The 16609-nt window shown below is 36.2% G+C and overlaps 1 protein-coding gene across 5 annotated transcripts in view; it reads left to right on the forward strand.

Annotated features, from left to right (window-relative positions):
* Pkhd1l1 (PKHD1 like 1) overlaps positions 1-16609 on the forward strand; it is a 145367-nt gene that overhangs the window by 33589 nt on the left and 95169 nt on the right. For all 5 annotated transcript variants that reach the window (XR_007974021.1, XM_052161688.1, XM_052161684.1 and 2 more), the window contains exons 16-23: positions 334-469; positions 1127-1270; positions 1857-2014; positions 4087-4200; positions 5854-6003; positions 6582-6706; positions 7763-7926; positions 8107-8279. Coding sequence is in view for 4 of the 5 variants with exons in the window: in XM_052161688.1 (XP_052017648.1) it covers positions 334-469; positions 1127-1270; positions 1857-2014; positions 4087-4200; positions 5854-6003; positions 6582-6706; positions 7763-7926; positions 8107-8279 (1164 nt within the window). In the remaining variant the exon portion in view is untranslated. The remainder of the gene's footprint in view (positions 1-333; positions 470-1126; positions 1271-1856; positions 2015-4086; positions 4201-5853; positions 6004-6581; positions 6707-7762; positions 7927-8106; positions 8280-16609) is intronic.

Genomic DNA, 16609 nt, shown 5'->3' on the forward strand with positions numbered 1-16609 from the left:
TATGCAATACTCAGGATTGTCACTAGAATATTTGCCTAACACTTGTGAGGCTCTGGGTTCACTCCCTGTCCCTTAAAAGAGTAAATTCATGGTGGCAGTGTCCATTTGGTCATGACATTATATGTTTTAGGAATGTAATTTTGTAGAAATTGAGGTTCCTCTTGAAATATCTATATTAGAACCATAAGGCTTTTATAAGACTCATTTCAACATTTTGTTAAATATCATTTACAATACAATAGAGCAGTTGAGAGGCACAGAATAGCCAAGTTACAATTATTTCAAGTTCTTTTATGTCCGTATATTAATTTGTTTTCTTTATTTGGAAAATAGATTATAACATTGGAAAACTGGGAGACAGATGATGCGACCAATGAAGTCCAGCAGGTCACAGTAACCAGCCCATGTGTGGAAGCAAACTCGTGTTCACTTTCCCAATATAGATTTGTCTACAACATGGAAAAGACTGGTAGCTATACTAACAAGAGAAGTATTTGCCTTTATGTATAAGCATATGTATAAAGTTGTCACTCTAGCATAATAACAATTTAGAAACTATAGCTTCAGGAGTGTGCTAGACAAAAGACAAGAAACATATAAAGAAAGGGTTCTACTGAGATTAAAATATAGCAAACAAATTTCAGGCATACCCCATTGCATTTATTTATAAGAATAATAATACTTTCACACCTAAAAGCATATGCATATTTATATGCATTTGACTCCCATGTATAAGTTTAGAAACTAGGAATCTAATTTATTATAATACAGAATAAATACATCTTTCAATTTTTCTCTAGTAACACATCAATAAAATGCTAATTTGTCAGTAAATAATGTATTTCTGTATTAATAAATCCCAAACAACTAATAATTCTAGACAACTGTTTTTTGTTGCCATAGTCAGAATTATCAATTAGTGCATGCATTTAGTGCAGTTATTTTTGTGTCTTTTATCAAAGACAATACTAACCAATTCAACAGTCAACATAACTATCCTGGATCAGTCTTCTGCTTATTAACTTTAATGTGACCAAGAAAAATTTAAATGCAAGACATTATTTTGGCCTACAATAGTCTAGAAAGACTTCATATTTTCTGTTTTCCTTTTTAAATTCATCCAAAGTCTGGCTGCCTGCTGATGCTTCTGACTTCATGTTGAAATCAGCTTTAAATGACCTTTGGTCTATAAAACCAGATACAGTTCAAGTGAGCAGCAACAGGGATCTCCAGAGCTATATCTACACAATAACCTTTTTATCAACTAGAGGTAAGCTGTGTTTCATTTGTATTGTAGATCACAGAGAAACTTTGACACTTTAGGAGACCTTAACAAATACATGGTAAAGTCTATCAGGGTGTATTTACAAGACTGTACACAATAGAGAAGGGCAGTGGAATTCCACTCTTTAACCAAGTAAGGCACCTTATACACAAGCTCTTGAATGTAAGCTGTTATTGGGAATTGACTTTATACTCTATTGACAGCCAACAAACTAGCAGTTTTCTGCACTGAATAGATTTCTGCAATAAATATTTGCATCTAAAAAGACTAAATTAATGTTTTGAATACCCCGGTGCTCTTTACTGCCTGACTCGATTGTAATGTGCACTTCTTATTAATGTTTCCTCTTAACCCATAAGTAGCATTTAAATGAATCAAATGTTATTTTGGCTTTTTTTTTCTGTGAATAAATCTACTCTACTGAAATACTCTTCATCTTTCCTAATTCCTCCTTCTTTTATGTTAATGCAACTCCAAATACAATCAATTTAGTTACAGTTGAATGTCTCTTTTTGATGTATGTGTATTGTGTTCATTATCCTTTAAAATTTCTATTTGGTACTTCATACAGGAGACTTTGATCTGCTTGGTTATGAAGTATTTGAAGGAAGTAATGTCACACTGAATATCACAGAACAAACAAAAGGAAAACCCAGTTTGGAGACGTTCACATTAAACTGGGATGGGATTGCGTCTAAGCCCCTTACCCTGGGGTCATTGGAAGCTGAAGTATGTTCCATGAACATTCTACCACAAATTTCTTCTGGATCCTTTCACAGTTCCTACTAGCCATTTATAGGCAGATGTGAAAGGTCATTGCCTCAAGATATCAGTAAAAAATCACTTAACATTCGGTTAATTTGATGGAATATGTATCATAAATGATTCTGTCTCACATTGGCTCAGAGACAATACAGTGTGACAACTCATTTTTCTGGAGAAAGGATCTCAAATATATCTCCACCATTCTATGCTTATGTGGGGAGCAGTTACGACTCTACTTACACCAGTATTCTCCTTCACCTTAAATCCAAATTAGGAGAGACCTTTAGAGATGAAGGAAAGCAAAGACTTTTTTGTGAAACTTAAACACTTCATTATTTAATTGAAATCAAAACCATTTAGTCTTATATAAATAATACAATAATATTAATAATATAATTATATAATTAATAATTAATATAATATAATATAATATAATATAATATAAATAATTAAAAACTTATATAAATAATACATCAAGGAGATGTAATACATTCTGCTACTGCCTTGGCCAATTCACTGTAAGCAAAGAAGGGAGGAAATATGCCAATGACCAAGAAAATAAAAAAAATTCTTTGACCCATGTCAAAGAATAACCCATGCTATGTAGGGGTAGAATAGGGGATGTGTTTAAAGAAAGCATGTTTGTGCATTACCTAGTCTTGCAAAATGTGTGTACAGTGAGTTTCAGTTTGTATTTGCTTGGGGATTAACTATTATGCATTGCCTTTAATTACGCCTTTAATTCCTAAACAACAATCAATTTTTGTGCTTCACTAGACAAATAAACATGAAGGTTATAAGACTTGTGTGTAATAATTCCCATTTAATCTGAAATATTTAGTATTTTAGATAATTGGAAGTTTAGGCATACAGGGTTTGATATGTTCTCTTGAAAAAACATTTGAGGATATAGTTTTGTTCTAAGAAATTTTTAATTAATTTTGGAATTATTCATTTGGAATATGTTTATTAGGTAATTTTTATTTATTTTTTATTGATATCTTTAAAACACTAGTTAATAAAATGCCTGCATTATACAAAAGTATATAATAATAGCCAATTGGACATAATTACCCTAAAAAAAAAAAACCTTGATAACATCAAAGGACACTTCAAGAAATCACACATTAGCTTGAAAATTCTTTTTTTAAAATTTATTTATTTTTATTGTATATCATCTTCATTTACATTGCCAATGGTAAAAACCTTTCTGGATATCTACCCTCCCCTAAGACCCCCAACCCCTCCCCTTCCTCTTTCCCCCTGCCTCCACATATATGCCTCTCCACCCAATACATTCCCTCCCCTCTGCCCACGGTTTCCCTTTGTTCAGGCCTCTGTTGAGCTTTTACCTGAACAAGGACCATTCCTCCCACTGATGCCCAATAAGGCCTTCCTCTGCCACATTTTTGGCTGGAACCATGTGTGCCCCTTGGTTGATGGTTCAGTCCCTGGGAGTCTTGGGGCATCTGAGTGGCCGAAATCATTGTTCTTCCCACGGGGCTGTAAACTCCTTCAACTCCTCTGGACCATCCTCTAGCTCCTCCATTGGGGACCCCATGCCCAGTCTAATAGTTGGTTGTTAGCATCTGCCTCTGTATTTGTAAGGCTCTGGTGGGGCCCCTCCGGAGACTACCATGGCATGCTCCTTTTGGTATACACTTCTTGTTATCCATGGTAGTGTCAGGGTTTGTTGACTGTTTATAGGATGAATCCCCAGGTAGGACAGTCTCTGGGTGGCCTTTACTTCAGTCTCTGTTCCACACATTGTATCCCTTATTGCTCCTGTGACTATTTTGTTCCCTTTCTTAGAGGAACCGATGCACCCTTACTTAAGTGCTCCTTCTTCTTGAGCTTGGTGATTAGCTTGAAAATTCTTACAAAATTATAGATAAAAGTATCCTAATTGTGGCTCACATGGGAATTATCTCATGAAAATATTCTGATAGAAAACTAATTAGCCAAATTAATAGTAGAGTTGCTGATGCCCTAAATTCATTAGAAAGGACCTACTGAAGCACATACTCCTCATTTAGTTTCAGGTAGCTGTGGAAGAGATGGTAGGTGCCAAGTGTCCACCAGAAATAGCACATCTGGAAGAAGGATTTCTAGTGAAATACTTCAGAGACTACGAAACTGATTTTGAACTGGTATGTAATGTTTGGTGAACCTTGAAAGATACTGAGTAAATTTTCCTATGAGTATTTGAGATTTTGTGATTTTTTTTTTTCTTGAATTAGCATTAGTTGTCAGCACTCTTCTGGGTCAAACCGCAAGGTTCTATTTAGCATCTTCCCTAAAGTTAAGAGGAAAGCGGTGCTTTCAGTGTAGACAATGGACACAATGGATAAAGTTAAGAACTTTGGGTTATGTTTATGTGTTTTCTTCATATGATTGAAGAATATGTTCTCTTCCTCCCTGGCTTCAGACCATAAGTTTGTATTGGAATAAATTATAGAATGGGCTATAGTAAATTCCTTTTCTTATGCTTTTGACATCATTTAGTCAATTATTACAGTGCTTACCTATTCTTGTTTGTTTCTTGATGAGATAAAAAAATTGTTTAGTAGTTAGAGTATTTTTAAAAAATAACATTCTATTTTTTCATCTGAATACTTGAGGATGCTAAGTGGCACTTCAAAAATATCAAATGTAGGTTTAGGGAAAGGGGCCAGTGAATGAAACACTTGTAAACATGTGAGCACTTGAGTTCATATTCCCAGAACTCATGTAAATCTAGACATGGCGGTTGAGTTTCCATAATCCCAGTTCTTATGTAATGAGATTGGAGGTAGTGACATAAGAATCTCCAGACATTCACACCAGCTAGCATGTATATGCAACAGCAAGGAGGTCCTGTCTCAAAGAAGGTGAAAGATGTGGACTGACCTTTACTAATGTTCCATGACACATAAACATGCTTGTACACAAATATGCACACACACATACTCAAAGATAAAATATAGGATCTAGGTAATTAAATGAATTAATAATCTAGAAATAACTATGAATCATTAATATATTTCATGATACTTTACATTAACAGACTTATTAGCAACAAAATGGAGGTTTTTACAGCTTAGTAGCAGCCTTCTCAACTTAATGTATAATATATATTTGAATGTAGTCCTAATGACTGTAAGAACTATGTTCTGTTCCTCACTACTGCATTTCCCATCACCATCCCAGTATTCATTTCTGTGCTCTGCTTAACTTCAGCTATATACATTTTCCAACACCAGGCTCCTCCTGTCTTTGATATATCACACAGATGTTTATCCTCTGAAATCTGTTGATCCTCTCTCTAATTTGAACAATTCCTGTTTATCTTTAAAGGCAATTCATTTACCTCTTTTGGTAGATTGCTTTTACATGAGCTAGATGCCTGTCACCAAGAGTAACAGAATCCTTAGCTATTTTGTCCCTAGTGTTACCCACTTCATATAAGGATAGTGTTCTTCATCACTTGAATTATAAAAAATACAATAAAAACAAAACAAACAAAACACTGTTACAGGGTAATTACTAAATAAATACTCATAGAAAATGAAAAATATCTTTAATTAGCTTGTAGTATAAGAAAGATGATAGGATTGGAAAACAGTCATATAGAGGCACAATGAATTGTACAAATTGGGATCAGAATGAATGTTTGAAGGATTTCATAGGTGGGAGAGATCTTTTTACATCACAATACTGTAGAAGAGGATTAGAGTAAGACCTTGAATAACTTAGTTGCAGATGTTGTAAGAAACGCAAGACAATAAGTCATATTTTTATTTGAAATATTGTTGTTTCTATAGGAACATATTAATAGAGGGCAGAAGACAGCAGAAACAGATGCATATTGTGGCCGTTACTCCCTGAAAAACCCAGCTGTTCTTTTTGACTCAACAGATGTTAAGCCAAACAAATCACCATATGGAGACATTTTATTATTTCCTTATAATCAGGTGAGCTTGTGAAAATTATATGCTAATTGAATCTGGGAAATACCCAGCTAATATAATTTCATGAAAATTTAAGACTAAGAAAAGTGCTTGCCATGTTGAATCATGTCATGTTGGACAGGAGCAATGATTCATATACTGGCTTCTGTGATCTTTCTCCTGGTGATTCTCAGAAGAAAAAGAAGGAAAAAGAGGAAGGAGGGAGAGAGCACTAGCAAATATATCATCATGTTTTATGCCTTATGTTATAATTTTATAAGACATTTTATTCATAAATTTTAATTGGAATTTATAGATAACTCACTCTCATAGGGTGTAAAATATCTTCTATATTTAAAAGGAAATAGCATCAAAGTATACAAAGACACTGTTAAGTCTTGTCTTCCATAAGAGGATGTTCCCAATTCTCTGAAAGCTAATTAGTCAAAATATACTGGTTTGTTTTGTTTTTAATGGTCTTGTATATAAAACATTCAATAAATAAGTATTCAAATACTGATTTGTGTTGTATTGATTTGAATTATTATAACACAAAACAATTGTAAAATATTGTTATTGACTCCTTTCATATTTTTATGTAGTTGTGTTTAGCATACAAAGGATCTCTGGCCAACTTCATTGGTCTGAAGTTCAAGTATCAAGACAGTGGCAAGATCATTAGAAGTGCTGATGTGAAATTTGAACATAACTTTGCTTCTGGAAATAAGTAAGATACATCATGGGTTCAAACAAGTTACACTACTATATATATATATGTATATATATATGTATACATATACATATATATATGCTCTCATTTCTTTTGCTCACCATGATCAAGTTGGCTTCATTTTAGAGGTACAGGAACAACTCAACATACGCAAATCAGTAAACTTAATGTACCACATGAATAAAGAACAGAAATCACAAGACACTTACAATAGGCACAGAAAAGACTTCTGACAAAATTCAGAATTTCTTCATAATAAAACTCCCAAAGAGATTAATACAAGGAATATTTCATAACTTAATAAATGATACATATGATAAGCCTATAGGCAACAATATATATCAAAAGGAAAAAACTCAAAGCATTTCCACTAAAATTAGACCCCGAATTTTTATTCTATTTTCTACATATTTAACATAATAGCTAATTTTACCCTAACTTCATTTCATTAATGTGCTGTATACCAATTGTGTTTCTCAACTTCCTACATACCATGATAGGAAGTTAGTTTACATCTCTACAGCTAATACCAAGGCTACAAAAAAATCTATATATGTAGACAACACTAATCTTTCACTGACAGTGAAATCATTTGTTTTATAAAATTTGGGAGGTAGGATTTGCTTATATATGTGTGTACATGTACCTGTGGGCATGTGTGGAAGTGTGTGTATGTATGTAAACTACAGGGGTTAACACTGGGAATTTTCTTAAGTCACACTTTCCATGTTATTTTTGAGATGGGATCTTAAAGTGAACCTTGAGTTCACCAGGTGGGATAGACTTTAAAGGCGATGAACTCCAGAGCTCCCCCTGTTTCTGCTCTCCAGTACTGTCACTAAAGACTGTGGCGCCCATGTTTTACAAGGATGTTGGGGAACCCAGACCCCTTTGCTTGTGCAACATGCATTTTCCAAATAGAGCCATTTCTCTAGCCTAATACTCTTTAAATTGTAACACCATTTAGATTATGTGTGTGTGTGTGTGTGTGTGTGCATGTGTGTGCCTGTGTGTGTAACAAATTTAAATATCAGATTATTCAATATATTTCAGGTGGACCTACACTTGCATAGATCTTCTAGATTTCTTACAAACCAAATATGCTGGGACAAGTTTTTCTCTACAAAGGATTAGCTTACAAAAATCATCAGAATTCCAGTCCATTTATGTGGATGCTGTATACATTGGACAGACACCTACAGTCTCAGTCTTGGATGGTATATTGAGTCATTTTATGTAGACTTAAGTGCTAATGTTATAAGTGAAAAGTTTATTTCTATGTAATAGTATCATTTATCCATTTATCAAGTTTGATTCATAGATTCATACACAAGAAATTGTGACAATAACTGAGCAAAAACTAAATACTGTAATTTTATTTCCCACTTCTTTTTCAGAAATGCCAAAGAGGAGACCTCCAGCATTAGCAAATAAAGGAATATTTTTAAAGCATTTTCAGGTTAATCAGACCAAATTAAACGGATCAGCTATGACAATTCAGTATTCAGTTACCATAACTTCATATAACTGCAGTCACAATATACCTATGATGGCTGTGAGCTTTGGGCAGGTAAGCCTAGATCTTTTAACTTCATGACCATCAGATTTGATGTAGTGTATCTTCTTCTTCTTTTTTTTTTTAAGGGGAATTCTGGTTTTTTTTAATTGGATATTTTTTTATTCGATATATTCTTTATTTACATTTCAAATGATTTCCCCTTTTCTGGCTTCCCACTCCCTGAAAGTCCCATAAGCCATCTTCCCTCCCCCTGTTCCCCCATCTACCCCTTCCCACTTCCCTGTTCTGGTATTCCCCATACTGCTGCACTGAGTCTTTACAGAACCAGGGGCCACTCCTCCGTTCTTCTTGGACATCATTTAATATGTGGATTATGTCTTGGGTATTCAAAGTTTCTAGGCTAATATCCACTTGTCAAAATACCATGATTGGTCTTTTGAGACTGTGTTACCTCATTTAGTATGATGTTCTCCAGCTCCATCCATTTGTCTAAGAATTTCATGAATTCGTTGTTTCTAATGGCTGAATAGTACTCCATTGTGTAAATATACTACATGTTTTGTATCCATTCCTCTGTTGAGGGACACCTGGGTTCTTTCCAGCTTCTGGCTACTACAAATAGGGCTGCTATGAACATAGTGGAGCATGTGTCCTTATTGCATGCCGGGGAATCCTCTGGGTGTATGCCCAGGAATGGTATAGCAGGGTCCTCAGGAAGTGTCATGCCCAGTTTTCTGAGGAACCACCAGACTGATTTCCAAAGTGGTTGCACCATCTTGCAATCCCACCAGCAGTGGAGGACTGTTCCTCTTTCTCCACATCCTCGCCAACACCTGCTGTCTCCTGAGTTTTTGACCTTAGCCATTCTGACTAGTGTGAGGTGAAATCTTAGGGTTGTTTTGATTTGCATTCCCCTAATGTTTAATGATGTTGAACATTTCTTAAGGTGCTTCTCAGCCCTCCAAAGTTCTTCATGTGAAAATTCTTTGTTTAGTTCTGTACCCCACTTTTAAATAGGGTTATTTGGTTCTCTGGGTTCTCTGATAGAGGGCTAATCTAATATATACAAAGAACTCAAGAAGGTAGTGTATCTTCTTAATGAAAAAATATTTGTTATATAATTGAATATTATTTATCATGCTGAATCAATGATCATGATTTAGAGACTTATTGAAGTTGAAGATGAAAATTTTGAAAATTCCTCAAAAGTGTGTCTATGGAGAAAAATTGGGGAGAAATATCCATAAACATCAAGACTTGAGGCCTCTGACATGACTTGGTGTGTAAGGGTAGCTGCTGCTGCCAGTCTTGATAGCCTGAGCTAAATCCCTGAAACCTACGTAGTGGAAAGAGATTACATCATGATACATGGTACACACACACACACACACACACACGCACACACTAGAGAGAAAAAGAGAGAGACAGAGACAGAGAGAGAATGAATTAATATACAGTAAAGGGGAAGAGGGTTTGTCAGATTTAAATAGAATCTTCCTTGTATAGGCAGGCATTCATTGGTTCTCCATTAGATATTCATTTTGAAGTGTATTTTAGGTTAGTTTAGATATGTATATGGCAGTTTTGCCTGCATGTATGTCACCACCTGTGTGCAGTGACTACAGTGGCCAGAAGAGGGCATCGAGTAACTGAAACTGCAATTACAGATGGTCATGAACTGCTTTGAAGGTGCTGGGGATTGAACTTGGGTCCTTGGAAGGGCAGCCAGTGTTCTTCACCTCTGAGACCCCAAAGAGATTCTTAAATATATATTGCTGAAGGAAAAGTTGAGTGTTCCAGTGTTTTAAAATTATTTATGTTATGAACAGCATTTCATTTGCTTGCCTCAAAATCTATACAAAAAGGAAGGTGTGTGTGTGTGTGTGTGTGTGTGTGTGTTTTATGGATTCAAAGGAATTTTAAAAGTTCATATACTGCTTGAATTATTTAAACTTCAACCAGAATTCAAAGCTAAAAATATAATGAACATTTTAAAATGTAATTTCCTATAAATAAATGCTTACTTTGTTGGTTTTATTTGTACAACAAATTATAAAGAAATGTAGGAAAGCTCAAGATTAAAGTTTATCTAACCTGCAAAGAACCCCTCACCAAATAAACAACTTCATAACTGAAGATAAGGAAGTAGTAAATATTCTACAAAATATTTCTTTACTTCATTCTGGACCAGTGTTTAGTCTTACTGTCTTAAAGATGCTCATTTTGTTAATATTTCTTGTAAATGCTTTACTAAATAATAGTACAAAATGTGCTAAGTTGGGGCTTTGTGTTCTTCAAATGCAAGAGCCTTTGCCAAGATTCCTTATTCATGCCAATAATTGCTAATTCTAACATAGTTTTATTTATTTAAGCTTAAATTGGAGAATATGGACCTTATTTTGTGTTTTAAAAAATTTTCACATGTAAGATTGTCTTAGCTAGAGTTTTACTGCTGTGAATAAGTCCTTATAAGAACTGCTGCCATGACTAAGGCAGTTCTTATAAGGACATTTAATTGGGGCCAGCTTACAGGTTCAGAGGTTCAGTCCATTATCATCAAGGTGGGAGCAGGGCAGTGTCTAGGCAGGCATGGTGCTGGAGGAGCTGAGCATTCTACATCTTGTTCCAAAGACAAACAGAAGACTGGCTTCCAGAGAACTAGGATGAGGGTCATAAAGCCCCCTCCCACAATGACACATTTCTTCTAACATGGCCATGCCTCCAGATAGTGCCATTCCCTGGGCCAAACATCTTCAAACCATTGCAAAGATCAATGCAGCAACAGACAGTATTTTAGAAACTTTAACCTTGAGATTATTGCAAGATCACACCCAGTTGTAAAAAAAATATTTAGAGATAACTTTATATCCCCCAGGCATTTTTCTTCAGTAATAACTTCTTGTACAGATGGCATAGAATAGTATAGTAGGATATTGAAGAAATGGACATGGCTGTGCCCAAACAAGTGATCCTACGCAGATTGTGTCAGTTTATATGTACTCGTGTGTGTGTTTCTATACACTCCTCTAGGTTCATCAGATCACCACCAGAAATGTACTATTATATGCATCTCACCATGTTATCCTTTTGTGGCAACAGCCACCTTCTGGACAAGGTTCCTGCCACATGTATCTATCAGACCACCATCGACCTGTCTCCACAATTGTGTCATTTCAAAACTGTATATAAGTGGACTGAAACCTTACATAATAACATGCTATAAAGGTTCCCAAGACTGCCTTTCTCTCAGAGCGTAGTTTTTATGAGACACATCCGTATTTACTAGTGATTTGAGAGTAGGACTTAAAGCCATGCTCATGCCATGATTAGTTACTATTGACTTAATGAAACGCATTTGTTTGTTGTTCAGAATTATTTTGAATGCAATCGGGGGAAATTATTTCATAGTTTTGGATCATAACTTTTCATTTTGTGGTGCTGTATGAATAACAGTTACAATTATGGGGTAATTTGGTAAACAAATCTACCATTCCATAAGACACTGTATACTCTTGTCCAAAAAAGTAAAGTAGCCTGACTACTATGTGTTCCTTCCAGTAACACATGAAAGATCCAGATTCCATGCAAAATTTTCCAGCATTTGGTATACTTATCATTTTTTCTCATTTAAGCCTTTTGAATAGATGATATTAATCTCATTAGGATTTAATTTATATTTTCTAATGGCTGGTGATGCTGGACATCTTATTATGAACTTCTTCACCAGTCACATATTTTCTGCTATGTTTTTTGCACATTTTTAAAAACTCCTTGTTAAACTCATTTTATATTCTGCTCACTGACTGGTTCTCAGTCATCCCTTTGCACGATCCGTTTTCCACCTCCCTCTCCTTCTCCTCTGAAAGGGAACATCCCAGTCCTGGTTCTCCATGACCCTGGCACAGTAAGTCCCTCCAGGGCAAGGCACATCCTCTCTAGCTGAGGACAGACAAGGCAGCCGCCCAGTTAGGGAGATGGATTCTACAATCAGCAACAGCTTTTGGGATAACCCATGCTCCAGTTGTTCAGGACCCACATGAAGACCAAGCTACATATCTCCTACATATGTCCAGGGAGGCCTCTGTCCAGTCTGTGTATGCTCTTTGGTTCAGTCTCTAAGAGCCCCTCCAAGGGTCTAGGTTAGTTGATTCTATTGGTTGTCCTGTGGAGTTCCTATCCCCTCTGGGACCCATAATCCTTCCTGTAACTCTTCCATGAGAGTCCCCATGATCCATCCACTGTGTGGCTGTGGGTATCTGCATTCCTCTGATTCAGCTGACGGGTGGAGCCTCTCAGAGGACAGCCATGAAAGACTCCTGTCTCCGAGCATAACAGAGTGTCATTAATAGTTTCAGTGATTGGTGCTTTACTGTGGGATGGGTCTCTAGTTGGGCAAATTAATACTTGGCAATTACCTCAGTCTCTGTTCCATCCCCTGTGCCTGCATTTCTTGTGCACAGGATAGATTTGGGGTTTAAAGTTTTGTGGATGAGTTAGAGTACCTGTCGCTCTACTGGGGTTCCTGCCTGACTTCAGGACATGGCCTCTTCAGGTTCCATAGCCTCACTGCTGTGAGTCATCCCATTGATTCTTGGGTGCTTCCCCTATCCCAGGTCTCTGTCACATCCTTGAGATGCCTCCAACCTTCCTATCCCAGTCAATTGCAGAGGTCCATTCATTATCATGGTTATCTAATCCTCTCTCCTGTCCCTCCCCACAGCTGATCCTGAACCCCAGCCCAATTCCCCTCTCCACCCTCTCTCCCACACAGTTCCCTCCATCTGCCTATTATGACTATTTTATTCCCCCTTATAGGTGAGATTCAATCATCCTGACTTGTTCCTTACTTCTTGTTTAGCTTCTTTGGGTCTGTGGAGTATACCATGGTTATTCTGTACTTTATGTCTAATATCCACTTATAAGTAAGTACATATCCAGTATGTCTTTTGGGGACTGAATTGCCTACTTAGGATGATACTCTCAAGTTCTATACATTTGCTTGCAAAATTCAGGATGTCTTTGTTTTTAATAGCTGAATGGTATCCCTGTGTATAGATCTACCACATTTTCTTTCTCCATTCTTCAATTGAGGGACATCTAGCTTGTTCCCAGTTTCTGTTTATAATGAATAAATCTGCTGTGAACATAGGTGAGCAAGTGTCTTTGTGGGATGGTAGAGCATATTTTGGGTGTGTGCTCAGGAGTGGTATAGCTGGATCTTGAGGTAGAATTATTCCCAGTTTTCTGAGAAACCACCAAGTTTGATTTCTAAAGTGATTGTACAAGTTTGCATTCCCACCAGCAATGGAGGAGTGTTCCCCTTGCTCCACATCCTCAAAAGCATATTTGAGTTTTTGATCTTAGCCATTCTGACCACTCTAAGAGTTATTTTCATAAGGACTAACATTTCTTTTAGTGTTTCTTGGTCATTTGAGATTCCTCTGTTGAAAATTCTGTTTATCCCTGTACCTCATTTTTTGTTAGGTTAGTTGGGATATTTATGTCTAACTTCTTGAATTTTTTTTATAAAATTTGGATATTAGCCCTTTGTTAAATGTAGGGTTGGTGAAGATGCTTTCCAATCTGTAAGTTGCTGTTTTCTCCTATTGACAGTATTTGTCTTACAGAAGCTTTTTGGTTTCATGAGGGCCCATTTATCAATTGTTGGTCTTAGACTTTGAGTCACTGGTGTTATATTCAGGAAATTGTCTTCTGTATCAATGAGTTCAAAGCTATTTCCCATTTTCTTTTCTATGAGATTTGGTGTATCTGATTTTATGTTGAGATTCTTGATCCACTTGAATATGAGTTTTGTGTAGAGTGAAAAATATACATCTATTTGCCTTCTTCTACATGTAGTATCCAGTTAGACCAGCACCATTTGCTGAAGATACTTTCTTCTTTCAACTATATGGTTTTGGTTTCTTCATCAAAAATCAAATGTCCATAGGTGTCTGCATTTATTTCTGAGTCTTTGATTCGATTCCACTGATCAGTGTGTTTGATTCTGTACCAATACCATGCAGTTTTTAATACTATTACTTTGTAGTACAGCTTGAGGTTAGGCATGGTAATTCCTTCCAAATGTCTTTTATTGTTCAGGATTGTTTTGGCTACTCTGGGTTTTTTGTTTTTCCGTATGAGGGTAAGAATTGTTCTATCAAGGTTTATAAAACCTGTGTTGGGATTTTGATGGGAATTGCATTGAATCCATAGATTGCTTTTGGTAAGATGGCCATTTTCACTATGTTAATCCTACTTATCCATGTGCATGACAAATCATTCCATCTTCTGATATCTTCTTCAATTTCTTTCTTCAGAGACTTGAAGTTCTTGTCATACAGATCTTTTACTCACTTGGTTAGAGTTACACCAAGATATTTTATATTATTCTTGGCTATTGTGAATGGTATTGTTTTCATAATCTTTCTCAGCATGTTTATTGGTTGTATAGAGAGGGGCTACTGATTTGTTTGAGTTAATTTTATATCCAATCACTTTGCTGATGGTGTTTATCAGCTGTATCTCTGGTTGAATATTTGGGGTCACTTATGCGTACTATCATATCATCTGAAAGTAGTGATACTCTGACTTCTTTTTTTCTAATTTGTATCCCCTTGATCTCCTTTAGTTGTCTAATTGCTCTGGGTAGAACTTCAAGTACCATATCAAAGAGATAGGGAGAGAGTGGTCAGCTTTGTCTTACCCCTGATTTAGTGGAATTGCTTTAAGTTTCTTTCTCTTTATCTTGATGTTGGCTATTGGTTTGCTGTATATTGCTTTGATTTGTATAGATATGTACCTTGGATCCCTGATCTCTCTAACATTTTGACATGAATAGTTAGTGCATTTTGTCAAAGGTTGTATCAGCATCCAGTGAGATTATCATGTGATTTTTTCTTTCAGTTCTTTCTTTTATATGGTGCACTACATTGATGGACTTTCATATATTGAACCATTCCTGCATCCCTGGGATGAAGTCCTACTTGATTATGGTAGATGATGATTTTGATGTGTTCTTGGATTTAGTTTTCAAGTATTTTTTTTTGAGTATTTTTACATCAATGTTAAGATAAATTGTTCTGAAGTTTTCTTTCTTTGTCGAATCTTTGTGTGGTTTAGGTATCTGGGTAACTGTGGCTTCATAGAATGAGTTTGGCAGTGTTCCTTCTGTTTCTATTTTGTGGAATAGTGTGAGGCTATTGGTATCAGCTCTTTCTGAAAATCTGGTAGAATTCTGCAGAAATACCATCTGGCCCTGGGCTCCTTTTGGTTGGGAGACTTATGACCATTTCTATTTGCTTAGGGGGTATATGGCTTTTTAAATAGTTTACCTTATCTTGATTTACCTTTGATAAGTGGAATCTGTCTAGAAAATTGTCTGTTTCATTATGATTATCCTATTTTGTGGAGTACAATCTTTTTAAGTCATACCTAATGATTCTTTGAATTTCCTCAGTGTCTATTGTTATATTGTTTCCTCAGTGTCTAGTGTCTCCCTTTTCATTTCTCATTTTGTTTATTTGGGCACTGTCACTCACACTATCTTTTGGTTAGTATGGCTAAGGGTTTGTCTATCTCCTTGATATTCTCAAAGAATCTGCTATTGGTTTTATTTATTCTTTGCATTGATTTGTTGTTGTTGTTTCTAACTGATTGATTCAGCCCTTATTTTTTTTTATTTTTTCCTGCCTTCTATTCCCCTTTGGTTACTTGGTTCTTTGTTTTCTAGAGCTTTCAGGTGTTTTTATTTTAAATTTTTATTGTATATTTTATTTATTTATATTTCAACTGTTATCCCATTTCCAGGTTTACCCTCCACAAACCCCTTATCCCATCCCCCTTCCCCTACTTTTATTACTGTGCTCCCCCACACACTCACCCACTCCTGCCTCACCTCCCTAGCATTCTGCTACACTGGGGCATCAACCCATCACAGGACCAAGGGCCTCCCTTCCCATTGATGTCAGATAAGGCCATTTTCTGTTACATGTGCAGCTGGAGCTATGGGTCTTCTTTGGTTGGTGGTTTAGTCCCTAGGAGCTCTTGGGCATCTGGTTGGTTGATATTGTTGTTCTTCCTATGGGGTTGCAAACCCTTTCAGCTCCTCCAGACCTTGCCCTAACTCCTCTGTTGGGGTTCCTGTGCTCAGTTTAATGCTTGACTGCAAGCATCCACATATGTATTGGTCAGGCTCTGGGAGACCATCTCAGGAAATAGCTATACCAAGGCTCCTGTCAGTAAGCACTTCTTGTGTGTGTGTGTGTGTGTGTGTGTGTGTGTGTGTGTGTTGTATAGGTACATGTGATGTGTGCATATACACATAAGTGAAGGCCAGAGGGGGATATAAGATGCTGTGCTCTATCAGTTTCTACCTTTTA

Source organism: Apodemus sylvaticus, chromosome 17, assembly GCF_947179515.1.
Source record: "Apodemus sylvaticus chromosome 17, mApoSyl1.1, whole genome shotgun sequence".
NCBI classification, from domain to species: Eukaryota; Metazoa; Chordata; class Mammalia; order Rodentia; family Muridae; genus Apodemus; species Apodemus sylvaticus.